This window comes from Phalangium opilio, unplaced genomic scaffold, assembly GCF_054372755.1.
Source record: "Phalangium opilio isolate 3A_F unplaced genomic scaffold, DU_Popi_V2 ptg000070l_1, whole genome shotgun sequence".
NCBI classification, from domain to species: domain Eukaryota; kingdom Metazoa; phylum Arthropoda; class Arachnida; order Opiliones; family Phalangiidae; genus Phalangium; species Phalangium opilio.
Genome location: NW_028324182.1, coordinates 11,319,578 through 11,338,801, shown reverse-complemented (window position 1 = coordinate 11,338,801; position 19,224 = coordinate 11,319,578). Strand labels below are relative to the sequence as shown.

Below are 19,224 nucleotides of genomic sequence, written 5' to 3'. Positions count from 1 at the left end.
CCAAGTTATTAGACCGAACTTAGCGAAAACCCAAGGGAAACTTCAAATTTACCGCTGCTGAGAGAATATCGATAAAACGAGAAGTATAAAGCTACATCTATTTGCTCCGATTAATTTTCTTTAATTTTTCCGATATTTAACTTATTCTCTTTTAACTTAAATCAGACGTTACAGTATCTTTCGCAAATTAAGTTAATAATAACTTTAATCTTAATAATAGTACACTCTGTTGGTAATAATAAACAGAGAGCGCTATATGCATGCACAAAAAACCTGTCCGTTTTGAAAGAATTGGCGGGAGAGATGTGGGTAATTTAGATCTCAGAGATACTGAAATTTAGTACTACTACACTGCGGTAATGAAAGGATTTTAGAATGAAAACCTTCACGTGTACTTTAGTACATTTATCATCTCCATGTTTTACTACCATTTGTACATTAAACGGTAGGAAATGACTACAAGGTACAACTACGATCTAAGCTGGAACGAATTAACCGTCAAGGCTCCAATCAAAAAGTCCTTTTTCTGGACAAACAGTACCAATGGTCACATTAATAAAATTATTTTGAACCAAGGTAATTTATATTATAAAGTAAGACGGTTGTATCTAAACTATAATCATAAATCTTAATAGTCAATGGACGAGTTAAATCGGGGGAAATGGTGGCTGTAATTGGTTGTAGTGGTTCTGGGAAGACATCCTTATTGGAAGCCCTATCAGGGACAATTCCAAAAGGTTATTCGGTATCAGGGACCATAACTGTTAACGGACATAAAGGGAAAAGAATAGTTCAAAACAAATCTTCCTACTTAAGACAATTTACGTCATTGATTCCTCAACTGACCGTCAAAGAGTACTTGTGGTACCAGGTAAATATAAAGATTTTTGGATTTTTCAAATCGTAAGGGTCCTAAGGGACATATCCATCCTACAGTTTTCCCTCCGAGTTTCGAAACGGGATGATGATGACCATGCTAACAGAACAATTGAAACCCTTCTACAAGAAGTAAGTAAATGTGCGGTAGCGCGATAGTTTCTGATGATAAAAATGTTACCTATTTTATAGCTTGGTTTAACAAGTGTTCAAAATACTGTCATAGGCAACAACGACAAAGTGAAAGCCTTGTCAGGTGGTGAAATTCGTAGAATCTCATTCGCGAGCGAAGTTAGTGTTTGATGGCAATTGTTGTTGTCTTTAGAGTTAATTTTGTTTTAGATTTTAGGAGACCCGAAGTTTTTATTCCTCGACGAACCAACCACGGGATTGGACAGTTTCGGTGCCAACGAATGCGTCGCAATTTTAAAGCGTCTAGTCGCGAGTAGAAATATCTGCGCTCTGTGTACAATCCATCAGCCATCATCTTCGACATTGATGTATTTTGACCAACTAATACTGATGACGCCATTGGGAAAGCCAGCCTTTCAAGGAGACGTTCAATCAGCGCTGATCTTTTTCAAAGGGTAAGGGTACTTGGGGAAAACATTTCCCTGAAGTAAATATCAAGAATGTTCTAATTTGTCACAGATTCGGGTTGGAATGTCCTGACAATTATAACCCTTGCGATTTCTTTCTTAAACACATCAGTCTGAATGGAAAAGACTTGGAATCCTCTAGAAGATTGGAGGCATGGTTAATTTGAAATTAACTTGATAATGTAACTAACTAGTAAATATTTCTTAATTGTTAATCAGCTTATCTGTCGAGAGTATGAAAAAACTCTTAAACATGAAGGAGATAGTCGTGCAGAACCAAACGTGATCCCGGCCTTTTTGAAAAAGGACGGAATGAAGTATGCCACGTCGACAATCAACCAGATTAAAGTATTGTTATGGATGGAATTTCTATGGTTCCTTCGATTTCCAAATGACATTTGGAAAAAATCTAACAGAACTATTGTTAAGTATCTCACTTGTATTATTCGGAATAGGGCACAACTTGACTTTATTTTTAATTTCCTATGAAGATGGTTGTACTGTCTTTTTGTTGCATATTCTGGCAGCAGACATTGAGTAGCGTGGGAGCTCACAATCTAACTGGTGCAATCAGCGAAATAGTCAGACTACTGGCTTTACAACACATGTTTAACGGCGGATTTGTAAGAAATACTTTACATAAAAACCGTTTTGCATAATGTTGATTTTTTCTTCTCATTTTAGGGACTCGATAAAGTTAAAGTATTACACGATCATAAAGCCAGATTATATTCTATCCACTCCTACATGATTTCAAGGGGAATCATCGAGGTAAATATATGCAAATGTCAACCAAGTTGCCAACTTACGAAATGTATTGGATTCCTTTTTTTCTTCTACAGATTAGCTATTGCATTTTGGATACGGTTGTACTAGCAACCGCAATTTACTTTGCCATTGGTAACACTTGTTCTTAAAACCGCAAATAATAAATATAATAATTTACTTCTATTTTTAAGGTCTTGATCAAACTGCTGAAAAATGGGCCAGATTCATAGGAATAATTGTGTTATCCAATATAACCGCTAGCACCACAGGTAAACGCAAAATGATTCATGTTTTTAAAAGTTTAATTCATGATTCGTATTGCTTCAGGAGAATTATTTCGGATGGTAGCACCAAATATCCCTCATTTTGTAGAATTGACATTATTCAGCGGATATTTCACTCGAATATACAATGGATTTTATATCGAATTAAGGCAAGTTATTCAATTTAATATTTAATTAACAAATTGAATTTTGATCCAATATTTTTAATATGCATTATTCTTTTCCCTCAGCTCAATTCCCCCTTATATTTCATGGCTAAAATACCTATTTTACATATACTACTCTACCGAGGCCGTCATGATAAATCAATGGAATGATATTAAATCATTGAGTAATTTTAAATTAATAAATTTCTCATTAATTAAGAAAAATAATAAAAAACTAATTAAAATTTATTTCAGGTTGCGAACAGAAAATTGATAGTTTGTGTTTTAAGAGTGGTCCAGATATTTTAAGAAAATTTTCATTCGATGGTGTAAGTCATGAGTTTAAATATTAATTAAAAATAAATTAGGGAAACGACCAATAATTCTAAAATTTTGTGAATTTAGAAACATCTGTACTTCGATATTGAATGTTGTTGTGCTCTACTTTTGTGCGGGAAAATGTTAGTTTATATTTTGTTTATAAAGGCAACTAAGTAATCAAATAATATTTGGCGCCATGTCGTTTGCACCCGTTTTTAGTTAAAAGTACCTGAATTTAAAAAAAAAACCTTGTACATTAATAAATATAGAATGCAATTTAATATTAAAAGAATTGTAGTATCATTTTTAATATTAAAAGAATTGTAGTATAATTTTTAACATTAAAGAATTGTAGTATCATTTTTAATATTAAAAGAATTGAATTATTATTTTTAATATTAAAAGAATTGTATTATTATTTTTAATATTAAAATAATTGTAGTATTATTTTTAATATTAAAAGAATTGAAGCATAATTTTTAATATCAAAAGAATTGAAGCATACTTTTCAATAATAGAAGAATTGAAATATAATTTTTAATATAAAAAGAATTGAAGTATTATTTTTAATATTAAAATTATTCTAAAATTCAAGTAATTTATCGTTTAAGACTGCCGTATGAGAGTTTTCAAAATAAAAGTGAAAGTAGGTCTTCCGCGCTTATAGGTAGCAGTAGCTTGATCTCACATCTATGTAGGAGTATGAAGAACTTTCACTCTAGAGCATACAGGTAAATAGATTGGCATTCGACGGGAAAACTCGGTGGAGATAGGATACAAAACATTATGCTAGTTAATGAAAAGGGAGACATCCTCGCGTGGAAAAATATTGAAGTACAGGTTACATTGAAAAGTCGATCAATTTTTAAGAAAGATAACGTTAAAAAGATCATTCTTGATAAAGGTAAGTCGGCAATAAGTTTCCTTAACAACGACAAACACAGATTAAGACAAAATATGCCACATTTAAGTTAGTGGAGAAGCGAGATCTGGGAAACTGTTAGCCGTGGTTGGCTCAAGTGGATCAGGAAAGACAACGCTATTGGAAGCCCTGTCCAGGACAATCAATAAACGTTACTCCGTAAAGGGGATCATTACCGTTAATGGAAAAGATGGTAAAAAAATTCTTCGGAATAACTCGTCCTTTTTAAAACAATACAAAAAGTTGATCCCGCAAATGACAGTCAAAGAGTACTTGTGGTACCAAGTGAGTAGTTATACCCTACTTAGAGCGCTACTTTCGTTATCTTAAATACTATTAACTTCTGTTTAAACCAATTACAAATAGTTTTCGCTGAGAGTACCCAAAAACAAGTTAGGAAATATGGATCTAAACGACTCCGTGGCAAGCCTATTGGAAGAGATTGGTTTACTACACGTTCAAAACACTAAAATTGGCGAGAATGGTATCACGAAAACACTTTCCGGTGGCGAAATGAGAAGGTTGATTTTTGCCAGTGAGGTAATGAAGCATCAATCATTTAATATTTGATTTTAGCCTAACATCGTTTTTGTCTTAACAGATTTTGGGCGATACAAAGTTCCTATTCTTGGACGAACCTACGACGGGTCTAGATGGTTTCGCCGCCAAAGAATGCGTCTCAATCCTCAAGAAATTAGTTAAAAACAGGAATATTTGCGCAATCTGTAGCATTCACCAACCTTCATCGACTGTTCTCAATTATCTCGACGAAATCCTGCTATTAACGCCTTTAGGGAGAGTAGCGTACCAAGGAAAAATACCGTTAGCTTTGAGATTCTTTGAAGAAAGGTAACAACGAAAGAAATGAAAATTAGACAGAATAAAACGTTAAATTTGTTTGGTAGATTTGGGTTGAGATGTCCAAACGGTTTCAACCCGTGTGACTTTCTATTAAAACACACGAGTTATTGCAATGAAAATGAAGTCGCGACCAAAGACAGAGTCGAGATGATATGTGACGAATATCAAAACCTGATTAACTCATTTGAAACGACAGTGAAAACAATGGAACAGGAGAACTACTACGAGAAGTACGTATGTCTACATAAGCAGTTTGTTTACTATCAAACTAATGAGAGAAAAAACAACCACTACATCTCCTTCAGAATGAAATGTTTCACGCCAACTTTCAACCAAATACGAGTCCTCACGTGGAAGGAGCTTCTCCTAACATTTCGATCGCCTAAATACATGTTCAAAAACTCCTATCGATCACTGGTTAAGCATCTGATCAAAGCTTGATAGTTTGATGTTAATTTAAATTAATAGGAACTAAAATATGTTTCGTTATAGGCTCTCGCACTGAGTATGAGTTGCCTCTTTTGGAACCAACAATTAACGGATATTGGTGCTAAAAACCTAGTAGGAGCCGTCGGTGAAGTAGCCAGAACATTGGGAAGTCAATTTTCAATCATTTCTGGCTTCGTAAGACTGAAAATTTGAATAAAAACTCGCGTTAGAAAAAGTAATAATTTTAAACAATTTCAGGGCTTTGATGAAGCCGTCATTATAAGCGATCACAAGGCAAGACTCTACAATATTTCATCGTACATGATTACTAAAACCATTATTGATGTAAAGTAAAATATGATTTGTTCTTCTAATACTTCAGTTTATATAAGTTAATTTATATTGCTTTCAGGCACTTTATTGCGCCTTTGATACTCTAATTCTCACCTCAATTATCTATTGGAGTATAGGTATAAACACCTACTAACCACCCTCGAAATAGACTAAAAATTAGATCAATTTTTAAATCAGGGCTTCAAGAAACGTTTGAAAAGCACGTGTTCTTCGTGGTAGTTCTATTTTTGTCTAACTTCGCGGGTTCCGCAGCTGGTAAGCGCCTCCATTTAAATGCGTTGACTTTTATATAACGCGTAATATTGTAATTGCACGTTGGAAACAGGCGATCTTTTAAGGTCACTGTTTCCTGGAATCCGAGCTTTTAACGTAACTGCCAGCCTGTTTTTTAACTACCAAAGAGTCGTTACTGGATATTCAATCAAGTTCAGGTACAGTTCAGAAAATTGGGATAGAGAATGGAATCATTAATAATTTGACCTTTCAGTTCATTTCCGTGGTATATCTCCTGGACAAAATACCTATTTCCCGTATTTTACGCTGTTGAATCTATTATGGTCAACCAATGGAGTGATGTTCAGGCAATAAGTCAGTTAATATTATCATAAGTTTATAAGATATGTTCCATAAGTATGACGCTACATATACGTCGTAATGCTAGAGACTTACAGCTCGAGCTAGTTCGAGAACGACGGAACCGAGAATTGACTACACCCTGTTAATTTTGCAGTCCATCTAGGTCCTATTTAGTCTGTATTAAGCCTTTGACAGCGCCTCACCAGGCGTCGCTTTACCTCGAATTTATGACTTACTTCACTTCATGACAAGCTCTCAGTAGTAACCAGTGACAAACTTATCGAACATATTTTATGATCTTATGCCTATTGCGAGCAAAACAAAGCCTTTCTAACACGCCTTAAACATTTTTACAGAATGCGAAGCATCAGACTCATCCACGTGTTTCAAAAACGGAAGAGATATTTTAAAACAATATTCTTACGAAGTATATAGAATAATCAGCCGAGAACAAGAGAAACCATTACTAAATAACCATATTTGTCCATTATCTGAACAGGAAAATGTGTACAGAGACATTACGTGCATACTAACGCTGATTATTGTCACCAAGTGTCTTGTTTACTTAATCCTCCTGTTCAAAGTCAAGAGCAAGTGAAGCGCAACGCCCAGTAGCGTCTATGTTCTATCTATCATCATTCCACCCACAACAACGTTAAATTATTTTTCACGAATAAGCTTGTTTCCTCGTAAATTACTTTCTTGAAAAATTGTGACAATTTACGAAACAATGGATTTCAAATAAAGGTTTAATTTAAAAAAAAAAATTGTTTCTATGATTTTTAAGTAATGAGTAACAGAAGGCCATGTATTGGTGTACTACAATGTAGGCGCGTCACCTTAGCCGTCTTGTACAACATGTACCAGAAATTCTTCGCGAATGTTTTACATTAATATATGGGCGTCTAATGATACCAAATTATATTGTCTTCATTGAATAAAATACAATATTTTTTCCTTATATTAAAAACGGCACGTCAAGACGTCCGGCTTCTCATACGCAAGGATTTGTAGTAAGAGACCATCTTAATGCATTGTTTGAAATCGCGACAGTATACTATATAGTTGGGTGGTTCCCAAAGCTATCCAAACTTACCCCACGGATTCTTACGGTACGTAATGAACTACCACCCACTATGGTATAAGTAAAAACACATCTAAGCTTGTGTCACGCCGCCAGGTATTCCTTATACAATTTCAATCAGATAAAATAAACCATACGACATAACTTTGACCAGTACTCAAAACTTAAACTGAAAAATATCGTCGCAGCTCGATTAAACTCACCACGGAGAGTAAATTTCAAATAAAAAAAGTTCTGTAAAGAAAAAAAGGACTTCACGGTACACGGATGGTGGACTGAACCGTATCTTCCTCAAAACCTAATTTCTATTTTTTTTTTTTGGCTTCAAGTTGCGTGTAGACTCTATACCTTGAAACTTACAGCGCGTTACTTTTTGTGTAGGAGAGCGAATGAACGATTTACGAATAAGAAACCGAGTCGAATTACTTATGACGTTACCCTCCCTTCTTTTCAGAATCTATCCCATGAAACTTAACTATAATATAAAGAAAAACACTACTACTACGGTCAGGAGGAAACGGTGCAACGTTCGCGTGCTACCGTCGATTAAGTCGGATCGCCTAAGACATTTTTCTTTTCCAATCCTCAAACCCATCTTCTATTCCAGAAGCTAAGAGTGCGAAGACACGGTAGCTCTAGGGAATAGACAAGAACGGTAAAACGCGCGAATGCCTTGATTTTCTAACGTGATAACCTTAAGACAAACGGGATATTTTTAGTTATTGCCCTACCGCTATGGGGGAATTAGATGCGGGAATCTAAACCATAAACACTGGCAATTAAAAACAATAATTAATACCGGTATTTATACATTGGAAACGGAACTTAAATAATCCCGAGGCGAAAGATAAGAAACGATTCTTCATTTAAGAAGAGCATCAAGTACCCTGAAGACTGAAGATTGGACGAGTTTTCTTCCATTTTTTATCCGGAGCAAAGTGGAATAACGGGTCAATTACAAAGAGGGAAAAATTAAAAACATTTCTCTCTCAGCTACCGAAGACGTTTAAACGATATCGTACGCTATTTGGTCTTTAATACTTCATTGCCATTTAATGAGTGGCTGATTTTTTTCAAACGTGCTTTCATTGTTTCGTGGTGCGTTATGATTAAGAGTCGCGGCGCGTTGGACTGAATCGGTTAAATACCAATTGAGAGAGACATTCGAGTTAATTGTTCAGTTTGAAAAGAGCTCCATTTCAAGTAAGTTCATATTCTCATTTCTGCATGATATGTTCTTAGTTTGAAGACGATTCTTCAAATGGCAAAGACGGTACTCTAACGAAGAAGTTTTGATTAATCCGAACTAACGGAAATATGCTCCACGGTGAAAGTAAATATGTCAATGGCCCTGCAGTTCATGTCAAATATGACATAAATTGAGATTTCAATGATAGTTTTTATTAAAAAAAGACCTAGAACTCTTTTAAATATTACCAAACGTACTAACCTAACCGTGAAAATATAGTGCGGAAACTTTCCTCTATTAAATTGTCATTGAGACAGACGTTTGTTTACGTTAAACGATAGTACCAGCTAGTGATTCGCGCCAAAAGGAAATAACAAGGAGTTTCTGGCTATAGGGGTGTCAAGATTTTATTTACAACGACGCCGTTTAATACCGAATTCTTGTTTGATTTCTTTTTTTCTTCGTTTGTCATTGTTTCGAAAGCAAGCAGGTGTTTTTTGTCAAGGTTCCCAAAAGAAGAAATGCGAGAAGGGGAAAATAGTCCGAGTAACGTTGCTGTGGAGGCGACGGGAAACGGGGCTGCAACCTGTACAATGTCGTGGCAGGAATGGACGGTAATTGGACGATTTCCTTCCTTAACGTTGTAGCCTAAGCATGCAGGCCTCTTTTAAGCACTCCATAAAATATCATAATGGAATATAATTCAGGCTTCTCTCGCGTTTCGAGTAATAATAGTAAAACACAGGCGCAGGCACCAATGACGTATCTTCCACAGGCTCTTCTGCAAGCCTATATATCCTGGATGAACTCTCAGTTGCGCAAAAAAGCGGGTTACAGAAGAGTTTTAGATTTGAGAACGGATTTACAGGACGGAGTTGCCCTAGCGCAATTAGTCGAAATCCTTGGTAAGTCGTTCTTCCGGTTTCTCTCTTTAACTTTAATTGCAATAATTGAAACATACCCGGGGATAACAATGAAAAAATTAATTCTAAAATCTCTCGAATATACGGTGAATCATTATATTTTTTAGGGGGTAAGAAAGTACCAGATCTCGAGGAAGCTCCCTGCACGTTACTGGCCAGACGAAAAAATGTGGAACGATTGATACTCCATTTAACGAACAGTAAAGTGAATATCCCCGAAGCTTCAGCCGCGGGTAAGTGTTATTTAAAATGACCCTCGAATAATTTATGGTAAAAAACTAGTTCTCATCATCCGCTGGGAATTAAAGGTATATTAGAGGGAGACTTGAGACGAGTACTTCAACTAATTCACGCGGTGGCAGCGCATTTCAAGCCCAGCAGCGTACAAAAGAAGATCAATCCCAACAACGTCTGGAACGCCAATCAAGAATCGAACATAAAGGTTCAACCGGAAAAGCCTAACGGAGTCTTCAGGGCCCAACAACGACTTCCGGTCGGGGTCGTCAACAAAGTCAACAACAACAACACCAACCAGACCGGGTAGGATTTCTTTAAAAATTGTTATAATCATTTTCATCGTGATTTAGGCTTTAAAAACCATCATATTCTTGACTTGGTCACGTGAAACGATTAATCAAAACAAGAGGGTGGTAGTGAAGTGGAAAATACATGACTGGAATGCGAACGAATGTGTGTTAGAGTATTTGCTTTTACCTCTCGAATTTTGTTTAGTCAAAAGTGAATGAGCGTGAAGTACTAAACATTTAATGAAACTCTCGCGTCATGCCCATTGGATGTATGGTTAAACATTTTTTGGGTATTAATGGGTAAGACGGAGATGGCTTTCGGTTTGATGTGCTTCTGTTGTAATAAAAGTCTAGAGGAGGGGTAATGGGGTAAGGAGAGCTTTCGGTAAATCGACCTTTAATACTGTTCTCGCTCAGCGATTTTGCCCATGTAATACGTGTGTCGAAACCGGTTTCGAAATGTTAAAGGATAAAGAAAAGTTTACATCAATCTTAGGAGAAAAAGCGGCGACTGTTTCATTTTCAAATCGAAACGCATAGCGAACTAAGTAACGACGGACGAGTTTTAAGTGAAATAACTTCGTTTCTCTTTCAATATGTTCTCCAATTCTCTCCAACCCTGGTGGTGAGCGTAGCGAGTCGAACGAAAATTTTAGCGGCGATATTGCAATAAGTCAGAAAAGCTCCACCGTCATACGAGTTACTAGCTGTAAGGTAACCCCGCCCAAGAGCCGAGCCGTTACTCCACTCGTGTTAGAAGAAAGGAGTACTACTTCACTACTAAACGAAAAAGATAGCTCAACAAGTTCGGAAATTGATGGACGCGATCCGGCCGCTCAAGTTATCCGGAACGGAAATTCAACCCCATCATCCCAAGAACGGGACATGAACTGCTGTCGCCTCTTAAACGGAGGAAAACATTCCAAAGCAAACGGTATTATCTCTTTCGATTCTTTCCTTATGATTGAACCGCTATTTTTAAACATTATTCGTCTCTCATCTCGTAACAGGTTCTACCCTGAGTGTCAAAACAACCAACTCGAATCAAGAAAAAATTTGGGAAGAAGAGAGAAAGTCCATCGCCGAAGATGTTGTCAAAGCTAGGAAACAACTGCTCTATTTACGAGACGTGGTAAGTCCAGTATAAATTTTAAATACCCCCTTTTATCATCAACCATGGCGGGTGTGACAATTATAAATAGGACAAGCTCGATGAAGCGCAATCGCCCGTATTATAAAACGTAAAAGCATTTACCGTAAACCGAAAGCGAAAAGCGAAATATTTATATATTTTTAGTCACCTTCGTTTGTCGTATATGCAAATTTTTGTTTCCCCCTGTTAATATTTAGAGCGTTTCCATAACTTGTAAAGGAAATGGCGACATATTAACATATTTCAAAGTTACGGTAGGGTCTAGTCAAATATTTTTCTAAAACATTTTTATCAGTTTAGTCTGGGTTTTTAAAGTAAATGTTATTCGGAGTGGAAAATTCAGTTTTATTTTTTTCAAATACGGAGGTCTACCTTTTAATCACGAGGCAAACGGAGCGTTGAACTCGGTGGCTGTTTGGCTTTTAAAGCGGCGCTAGTAATTGAACTTGACTCCGTTCCACGGTACGATAAATTATAAAGGTCTTGTATGTACAAAGATTGAGAAGGAGTGCATCATGTGTGCTAAGCGATTTATAAAAGGGGTTTTGGACGCTTGATAATACATTTTCTCGAGGGAAAACTTCCCGGTATTATAGATTAAGTTCTGTTATACAATAGTTATAGAAGCATACTGACCTTCTCACTATGATTCTACAATCACGCGTCATTAAGAGACTGACATGCACGGTCTAAACAATTCAACGGAAGATATATAATATTTAAGAACTAGTTTCGAGGTTTATACACCCATTATTCTGAAGGATATGATCCGTGTGGAATGATTCCCATTCAGAATTGAGAGTAATGGTAACGAGTAAGTCAGTCGGGGTTTGCTGTTAAATTAATGCAGACGAAGATAATGTATATTAAATATGTATAAGACCAAGGGAATATTAGTGAGATGCAGGGAAAGATGATTAAAATCAAGGGGAAAATGATAAAGATCAAGGGGGAAAGATGATAAAGATCAAGGGGGAAAGATGATAAAGATCAAGGGGGAAAGATGATAAAGATCAAGGGAAAAATGACTGAGATGCAGGGAAAGATGATCGATGCGGAGGGAAAATTTAACTTAACAGGGAAAAATTGATCGAGTCGCCAGATAAAATTGAGCAGGCCCCAGAGAAAGACAACCGAGACCACGGGGTTAATTTTATTGGACTGTGTGAGTGTGACCCATAGAAAATTATTGAAATATGGTATATAGGCCTACTTTAAAAAAATCAATTCCTCCTTTTCGATTAGCCTAGTAAGTTTAAATCCGATTGTCACGAGATAATCATCAATTTATGTAACAAGCGTGATTTTCTCATTTTACAAAATCCGTATTATTATCCATTATTATGGAGAAGAAGAAAGAAAAAAAAACTTGTCGACCCTTAACCAACAAGTTTTCTTATCCCGTAATCTACCCCTCAAGAAAATTAAATAATTCTTAACTCGAAACCACGTGAGAAATCTTCTAAGGAGGGAGGAAATATATATCCCTTCAGGAAGAAATTAAACGCTATTATCTAAGGTGATCCTTTTTTCTTTTTACTCGAATGAGGAGTATTATATTAAAAGTTATGTAAAATCCTGGTAAGGCGCATAGATATTCTTCGTTATCGCTAAAATATATCTGAAAACCGGTTATATTTTTATATTCCCCTTATAACTTTTCGAGTAAATTATACTTTCATTTTCATTGTGTTTTCTACATGAGAAGAGGGTGAGAAACAGAAAATGCGAATTTAAGGATGGTTATAGTTTATGATACAAGCAGGAATCTAGAAATCTCATCCGCATTCTTGGGTATATTTTTACGATATTGGGGGAGTTTTTAGAATTTTTCTTTTAAAAACAGGTATAGATAGAAACTAATCAGTACTTAACGAAAACCTGATTTTTTCCTTTTTTTAAAAATAAAAATTAGGCCTATATTTTTATTTACGAAAGTTGGCAGAATTTAGATTTTATAATTTCATAAGCCCAAAGATAGATTTTTTAAGGGTATGATTTTTGTCTGGAATAATTCAAAAATTAACTTATAATCCTGCACTCATGACTTTTACAAACAATTTACGTCACCTGAGCTTGCTTTCAAAATACAATGTAGAGGTTTATTACTAAACCTGAAAATAAAAACATATTAAACCATTCTCATAAAAATTAAGTACCAAACTGGTTTAAACACAATGGCTCCCATCTCTTCCTTTTACTCTTAGATATTTATTTTTTTATTTTTGACATGATGTCCAAGAAAGTTTTATAATGCCTGATTAGTAGGTCATTGAATAAATACCTCATTAAAATTCCCTTTAAATTAAACCAAATATATATTCTAATGGCTAATAGAAATGTCCACGTGTCCCAATATAAACGACAGTTGAATGCGAAGAGGTTTTACAGACCAGGTGTTTCAGGAAAAAACAAAAAAAAATAAAAAACACACAAACCATTTCATCATTTTAACAGTAACGCCTGCATCAGGTTGCATTTGCAATTATAATACTGACAAGGCTTAATATTTGTTAATAGTAGATGTGTTGCAAAATTTGTATTATTCATTTTAAACTTAAGGGCCAAAACACTTACATAAAGCGATCAAAATATTTCAATATTTTGAACGAATCAGTCAAGCGTGGTGTTTACGGACGGTTGTACATTGCAAAAGCTATAACCACAAAAGGATTAAAGCCCCATAAAATAATCATCTGTAAAGCTCTTAGTGTTCATATCATACAAAAAACCAAGCTGAAAATTTCCCATTATAACTTCAAAAATTAAGAGATCCATCTAAGAAACAGGTGGGAAAATTTATAAATTTTATATACTTTTCCCAGCAATTTCACATCTTGTGAAAAACCAAGGTTATCTGTCACGCACTGATGCTTTTTCTCGCCATTTTAAGCATTATCCAACCCAGGGATCATGAAATAAATAATCAACCACAATCTACTAATGACCTAACAATCCCTAACTTTAATATAGTATTATACTTAGACCTATTTTGTAGCATCATTACAAGTTTAAGAGCGTGTAAAAGTGCCTCGACCTTTTATTGAACTAAAACTTTGGATATAAATCAAATCAATCGCAGTTTGCTTCGAGTATAAAACTACATCGATACACTATCCCACCTTTGCCTCTATTGAATTCTGAGCATACCTTATAAATTAAATCTAAAACAATGAGGCGCGTGCGTTCGACCGTACACAGGGTGAATGAAGTGTTTAAAAATAACAGCTAATGCACCTGAAGCTTCCGTATACCTTTATATTATCCCCCAAAACCACCGTTTCCCCTATTATTTCTAATTCGAATAACGGTATGATGACTTTAAACTTTCCCCTACATGTCTCTGTTCTAAACCAATGAGAATCCTCATAATTTGACGTAATACACAAACGTTGATGTTAAGAGCTTTGGGGCGACTAAAAACTCTTCACCCATCGAGGAAGTTCACTCGAGCAGATTTTATTTTGTATTTTGTATTTTTATCATTTCGTTATCAGTTATTTCAAAGTCCATTCGGTTCTTATACACGGCAGACGTTGCTTCGGTGTATCAAACATCGACTTTATCGTCGATAAAGGTTCCTTATGTTCAAGCCATTGCCGAGTTTAGTAAGGTAAAGGTATATACCAAAGTCGGGCGGGAAAAAAAACTAAAATTCAAGTTTTTCCGATATAGTATGTAATAAAATCCCGTTTTTACCCGCGCTATATGGGTCTCGGGTTTCAATATTAACTAAACGGTTAAATGGGATGTTACGTAGCGGAAATTTTAAGCTAACCAACCCCAAAAGTTTCCAAACAATACTCTGGCATTACTCCAAAAACGGTACGGACGACGCCAGAGTTTGGTTTGGGTCTTAGTTTGGCTCGGTTCTTAGCCAGAAAACGACCCATTTCGAGTCTTAAACCGATCGCCAACAACCCAGAGGCTATCTCATTAGCGTGGATAAATGGGAAAGCGATAGGAAAATTACCTAGATAAGAGAATTTTGTAGTGAAGAGATGTGTTAATTTAAATTAACCCGATCGTTCGTGTAGAGTGATTGCATAGTTCGCGTATGCAATTCCATGACTAAAAAGTGGTGAATGAAAAAATTATATAAAATTACAAATAAGATCCCAGTGTGGTGCCATACCAACGTGCTCACTCTATATCAACAAAATCAGGAAATTTTAACTGAAAATTCTTAATATATCTTGGATTAAAAAAAGAAAGAAAAGAAACAGAAGTCATGCATCATTTAGCGTACAAGGTAAGGGGAAACTTAATGTTGAGTATACCGTCTAATAATTTATAATTCATTAATTCTACATTGCGAAGTGCATAAGTTGGATGGTACATTTGTCATTATTGAATTTTTACTGAAAAATCATTATGTCAAAGATATAAAATTTACTATATATAGCGCGTTGAAAACAGCCTTTATAAAAATGGATTGACTATAATTTACTTCAATATATTAATATCTGATATATAATTATATAATTCATGAGGCTATTAAATATAATTTGATTTTCCATATTAATCTGATGATGGGAAATGAAGTGGTTGACCCACATTCCACTTTGAATCAAAATGCCCCCCTAAAAAAAATAATTTCTATTATTTTTGGGCAGTTCTTCCTTTTGAGTATATAGTTTGAACGTTTCAAATTTAAAACGGACGCGCCTTGTCACACTTGAAACATTTGAAATCCCAATCTATAAAGTCGCGCCTAACTTCTGACAAGCATTTTTTTTTTTTGGCATTTAAGCAGTTAATACCACACCGGACGTCTGTTAAACTATAAAGAAGAAAAACAGAAATGTTCAAAAATTTATTCGTGGGTGTTTTATAGATTTAAGAAGCTTGTTTAAACTACTTTCATTTTCGTGTTCAATTTGAAAAAAACTAGTATTTAGGGAGTTAGGACCGGTTTATCACTTTAGAGAAAAAAATATTCTCTTGAATATTATAATTATCCAATAAATTTTTAGTTTTTTATTATTTTATTTTTTTTTAACTTCTGACGATCTTAATTTACGTGGAGATATTTCGAAATTATTTCTTCAATACCTGAATTTTAATTATTTATGATTTATGAAAAGTAATTAACATATATTTTATTCGTAGCTTATGCGTGGTTATAAAGGACCCCATGATCGACACCCTGGAAGAATACGTGTGGACGAAAAAGTTAAAAACATATCAGGATCAGAGCGGATGGTAATTTCAAATTACACTCACTGACCAATCTATTTCTTTATCATTTAATTAATATTTCTCTAATTATCGCAGGGTATAAAATCACTGAAATTAGACGATAACTTTCACATTGCCGATATTTTAGAAGAAAACGAAAGACTGAGGTTTGAAAACGTAAGTAAAATTAACTTGCTTAAATGGAGCCATGTTTCTCTATTAATTCTACAAAATTGCAACGCATCTTGTAGGAAACTCTCTCGAAACAAGTGGAAACGAAAGAAAGTCAAATTGCAATATTAAGGGTAAGAAATTGCTTTTTCTAAGGGACTCAAGTAGTTTTATAATGGATTTAACCATTCTTGCCATTGCACAGGACGAAATTCAATTACTAGAGGAGAAATTAGAAGATTATAAAGGAGGTGAAACTAAAACGAAAACCAATCAGAAGACTGGGATCCAAAATGGAGTTAGGAAATATAATAACTTTCGAGTCGAGGGGCCAATCACTCAGCCTGTACTAAAATGATTACATGTAATCCTTAAGTGTAATCCAAGAGTGATTAGCCCCATTTGTAAATAAAGTTCGAACGAAACCCCATTAAAATCCAGGTTACCTTACAGACAACTTCTCCTCATCACGAGGAGGCAGATGGACTGAGAGTTGAAGACGAAGGCGAAGACGAACAAAAGAAAGACGCCGCAGAGAGTCAAGATGTCCTACTACCTTTACCCTATCGATCGCGAGTAAGAAATGGGACGCCATCCAAGAAACGGACAATTCTTTATCTCTAAATCAATTTTCACATGCAGGGTCATCAAGATTCCCAATTACTCATAGTCAGAGACGCCCTTTCCAGTTTGAGAAAGTGTTTCTCCTCAACCGATTCAAATCAGCACACGCTGGACACCATTGAACAAAGCATGGCAACCCTATTAGAGCGGGTCTCGATAGCCGAAGCCATTGCAAACAACTCATTTCAAGTATTTTATCCTTATTAGTTAATTTTTAACAGTTGAGTTTCAAACCTAATCTTACTTAAGATGGACATGGATGGGACATCCCCGAAAGAATGGTTATACATGGATTCAAAACACGCCAGAAGAAACCCTACTAGTCCAACCAGCGGTAAATAATCCCAATTTTAAACATTAAAATAAAAAGAAATTGATTTAGAACTAAATATACTATTTTACTTCAGAGGGTTCTGTTTATGGAGCAAGTAGCGTAGGTGGTCAGTCTCGGACGTACATCGAAAGACACACCAAAGTCATTTACTTTTTCAATAAATCTACTACCCCTTTCATAACCACCGTACCTAAGAAGTAACCAATTCTATTCCTTCACTAATAAACTAACGATTGAATATCTAAATCTAATCTTAATGATTAACCTTTCTTTAAATCAATTAACAGAATCGGAGATGTAACGTTAAGAGACTTTAAAATATTGTTTGATCGACCTGGGCAATTTCGATTCCATTTTAAAACGTTAGACCCCGACTATGGAATGGTAAAAGAAGAGGTATGTTTCGAAAAACTAATTTAAACTATTAATTAGTCATTAATAAGTATTTTTTTTTCTTTTTTGTCATTGTCAGGTTTTACATGACGATGATATATTACCTGGTTGGGATAATAAAATAATTGGATGGGTCGAAGATGATGTTTAACCCCGAACTTTAATAAAGCCAATGAACTTTAAGTAAGGCACTTGTGACCTCACAGTGCGTGGCAATGGTGGCATTTATAAGATAAATGACGACTGACCAGTGTAAACACGCGCCCACGAAATTATTTACAAAATATCAGACTGATTTATACTTAATGAAGTACTGATTTTGAATTTTCTTGATGTATATAATAGAAAGACTGGTTTATAATGTGTAACGTTTACCGCATTTGAAAATACATTTTTTAATATACTATCAAACCCAAAATATGAAAAAGCTAAATAAAATTATTAAAAAATGCGTATACTTCATTTTTATATTCCGAAATGTTTAATTACGATCATTGGTCAAGTTGAATTTCAAATATTAATTTTTTAGGATAAACCTCATGAAATCAGCGATATTATCTCCTGAATTATCATGAAATGATCCTAAATCAGGCATAAATAGCAAAATTAGTTTAGCGCTATCGAAAAACTACATGATTTTCGCATTCTTGTTTTTGAATGAGGTAAAAAAATTGACGTCACAGTCAAAAACATTTGTTCATACAACCATCTAACGTCAAAATTATTTCCAGCCTTAATCTCTAATGAAGGGGAATTAAATATCTAGCCTTCGGATATTTCGAGCAAAATATTATATTTAATTAGATATTAAATTAAATTTAGTTAAAGTTAATGATATTTAAAATAAGCAATAAATCGTTTCGCATATAAGAAACGAGACGGCGTTAGTCTCTCATCGATCCAACATTATATGGGAAAAATCAACCAAGAGGAAATCCTATTTGAAACTCGATTCAGTCTGGCCTACACACCGTCCGAGTGGTCTCTTTTTCACTGTCAGATAATATCAAGCATTTCATACTTTCAGCTCAAAACCATAAACATAAATCGTAATTCCTAATGGTCCTCGACGAAGACAGAACCAGATGGACCCAACTTATACCTGAAAAACGCATTCCTCAAAACAGGAAATTCATAAATTCCTACAGAAGATAATCTTTAAAGATGTGGGAAGAATGCCCTCCCAAACCCAACTGACTAGCACAAATATTAACCCTTTAATTGTTCATTCCTGGAAGATGACCACCATGCATAATTCGGACAATATTTCCATCCCACACACGAAACGATATCTATTCTCTAGAACACCCAGGCCTGCAGCGGAAACGTAAACCGCTAAACTTGTGGTTGAGTGGCGCTAGTCAAACGACAGGTCATTTGTTTCCGAATCTTTTTTTTTGAAAATGGGCAGGGGATTGTTATACTGAAGTAGGTAGGCTATCTCCGAAGTAATCGCCAAATGGGACGAAGGAATGCTACCCACGAACGCGACGAGTAGCCCAACGACGA

At 35.1% G+C, this 19,224-nt stretch overlaps 4 protein-coding genes across 4 annotated transcripts; all 4 read left to right on the top strand.

Annotated features, from left to right (window-relative positions):
• The first annotated feature begins 452 nt into the window (after window positions 1-452).
• On the top strand, window positions 453-1,761 carry LOC149661627 (protein scarlet-like). The gene is made up of 7 exons (XM_089843795.1): window positions 453-576; window positions 636-871; window positions 937-1,008; window positions 1,069-1,167; window positions 1,219-1,463; window positions 1,528-1,632; window positions 1,695-1,761. Exons 1-7 carry the CDS (start codon window positions 453-455, stop codon window positions 1,759-1,761), a joined length of 948 nt encoding a protein of 315 aa, XP_089699921.1.
• On the top strand, window positions 1,719-3,268 carry LOC149661626 (protein white-like). Its single transcript, XM_089843869.1, has 9 exons — window positions 1,719-1,898; window positions 1,967-2,098; window positions 2,160-2,246; window positions 2,318-2,375; window positions 2,435-2,512; window positions 2,571-2,676; window positions 2,758-2,858; window positions 2,929-3,002; window positions 3,079-3,268. The coding sequence occupies exons 1-9, from the start codon at window positions 1,788-1,790 to the stop codon at window positions 3,169-3,171; spliced, it is 840 nt and encodes a 279-aa protein (XP_089699995.1). The 5' UTR covers window positions 1,719-1,787; the 3' UTR covers window positions 3,172-3,268.
• Window positions 3,269-3,778: 510 nt separating this feature from the next.
• LOC149661625 (protein white-like) lies at window positions 3,779-6,770 on the top strand. Its single transcript, XM_089843794.1, has 14 exons — window positions 3,779-3,898; window positions 3,966-4,201; window positions 4,283-4,456; window positions 4,518-4,765; window positions 4,822-5,007; window positions 5,083-5,194; window positions 5,270-5,401; window positions 5,465-5,551; window positions 5,619-5,676; window positions 5,738-5,815; window positions 5,886-5,991; window positions 6,048-6,148; window positions 6,493-6,563; window positions 6,636-6,770. Exons 1-14 carry the CDS (start codon window positions 3,781-3,783, stop codon window positions 6,732-6,734), a joined length of 1,806 nt encoding a protein of 601 aa, XP_089699920.1. The 5' UTR covers window positions 3,779-3,780; the 3' UTR covers window positions 6,735-6,770.
• Window positions 6,771-8,907: 2,137 nt separating this feature from the next.
• LOC149661624 (dixin-like) lies at window positions 8,908-18,148 on the top strand. The gene is made up of 15 exons (XM_089843868.1): window positions 8,908-9,314; window positions 9,440-9,565; window positions 9,641-9,872; window positions 10,495-10,793; window positions 10,870-10,991; window positions 16,125-16,217; window positions 16,290-16,370; window positions 16,445-16,498; window positions 16,570-16,662; window positions 16,818-16,940; window positions 17,007-17,177; window positions 17,238-17,322; window positions 17,396-17,519; window positions 17,610-17,718; window positions 17,795-18,148. Exons 1-15 carry the CDS (start codon window positions 9,101-9,103, stop codon window positions 17,864-17,866), a joined length of 1,998 nt encoding a protein of 665 aa, XP_089699994.1. The 5' UTR covers window positions 8,908-9,100; the 3' UTR covers window positions 17,867-18,148.
• The last annotated feature ends 1,076 nt before the right edge of the window (window positions 18,149-19,224 follow it).

What these genes read in the sequence shown, in the direction of transcription:
- LOC149661625 (XM_089843794.1), top strand. Translation starts at nt 3,781, where the DNA reads ATGCTAGTTAATGAAAAGGGAGACATCCTCGCGTGGAAAAATATTGAA. An exon ending in TTACTAAAACCATTATTGAT is followed by an intron (nt 5,552 to 5,618) that starts GTAAAGTAAAAT and finishes TATTGCTTTCAG; the next exon opens with GCACTTTATTGCGCCTTTGA. An exon ending in CTTCGCGGGTTCCGCAGCTG is followed by an intron (nt 5,816 to 5,885) that starts GTAAGCGCCTCC and finishes CGTTGGAAACAG; the next exon opens with GCGATCTTTTAAGGTCACTG.
- LOC149661624 (XM_089843868.1), top strand. Translation starts at nt 9,101, where the DNA reads ATGGAATATAATTCAGGCTTCTCTCGCGTTTCGAGTAATAATAGTAAA. An exon ending in AAAACATTCCAAAGCAAACG is followed by an intron (nt 10,794 to 10,869) that starts GTATTATCTCTT and finishes ATCTCGTAACAG; the next exon opens with GTTCTACCCTGAGTGTCAAA. An exon ending in TGCTCTATTTACGAGACGTG is followed by an intron (nt 10,992 to 16,124) that starts GTAAGTCCAGTA and finishes TTTTATTCGTAG; the next exon opens with CTTATGCGTGGTTATAAAGG.
- LOC149661626 (XM_089843869.1), top strand. Translation starts at nt 1,788, where the DNA reads ATGAAGTATGCCACGTCGACAATCAACCAGATTAAAGTATTGTTATGG. An exon ending in GAATGATATTAAATCATTGA is followed by an intron (nt 2,859 to 2,928) that starts GTAATTTTAAAT and finishes AATTTATTTCAG; the next exon opens with GTTGCGAACAGAAAATTGAT. An exon ending in GAAAATTTTCATTCGATGGT is followed by an intron (nt 3,003 to 3,078) that starts GTAAGTCATGAG and finishes TTGTGAATTTAG; the next exon opens with AAACATCTGTACTTCGATAT.
- LOC149661627 (XM_089843795.1), top strand. Translation starts at nt 453, where the DNA reads ATGACTACAAGGTACAACTACGATCTAAGCTGGAACGAATTAACCGTC. An exon ending in TTGAAACCCTTCTACAAGAA is followed by an intron (nt 1,009 to 1,068) that starts GTAAGTAAATGT and finishes CCTATTTTATAG; the next exon opens with CTTGGTTTAACAAGTGTTCA. An exon ending in GAATCTCATTCGCGAGCGAA is followed by an intron (nt 1,168 to 1,218) that starts GTTAGTGTTTGA and finishes ATTTTGTTTTAG; the next exon opens with ATTTTAGGAGACCCGAAGTT.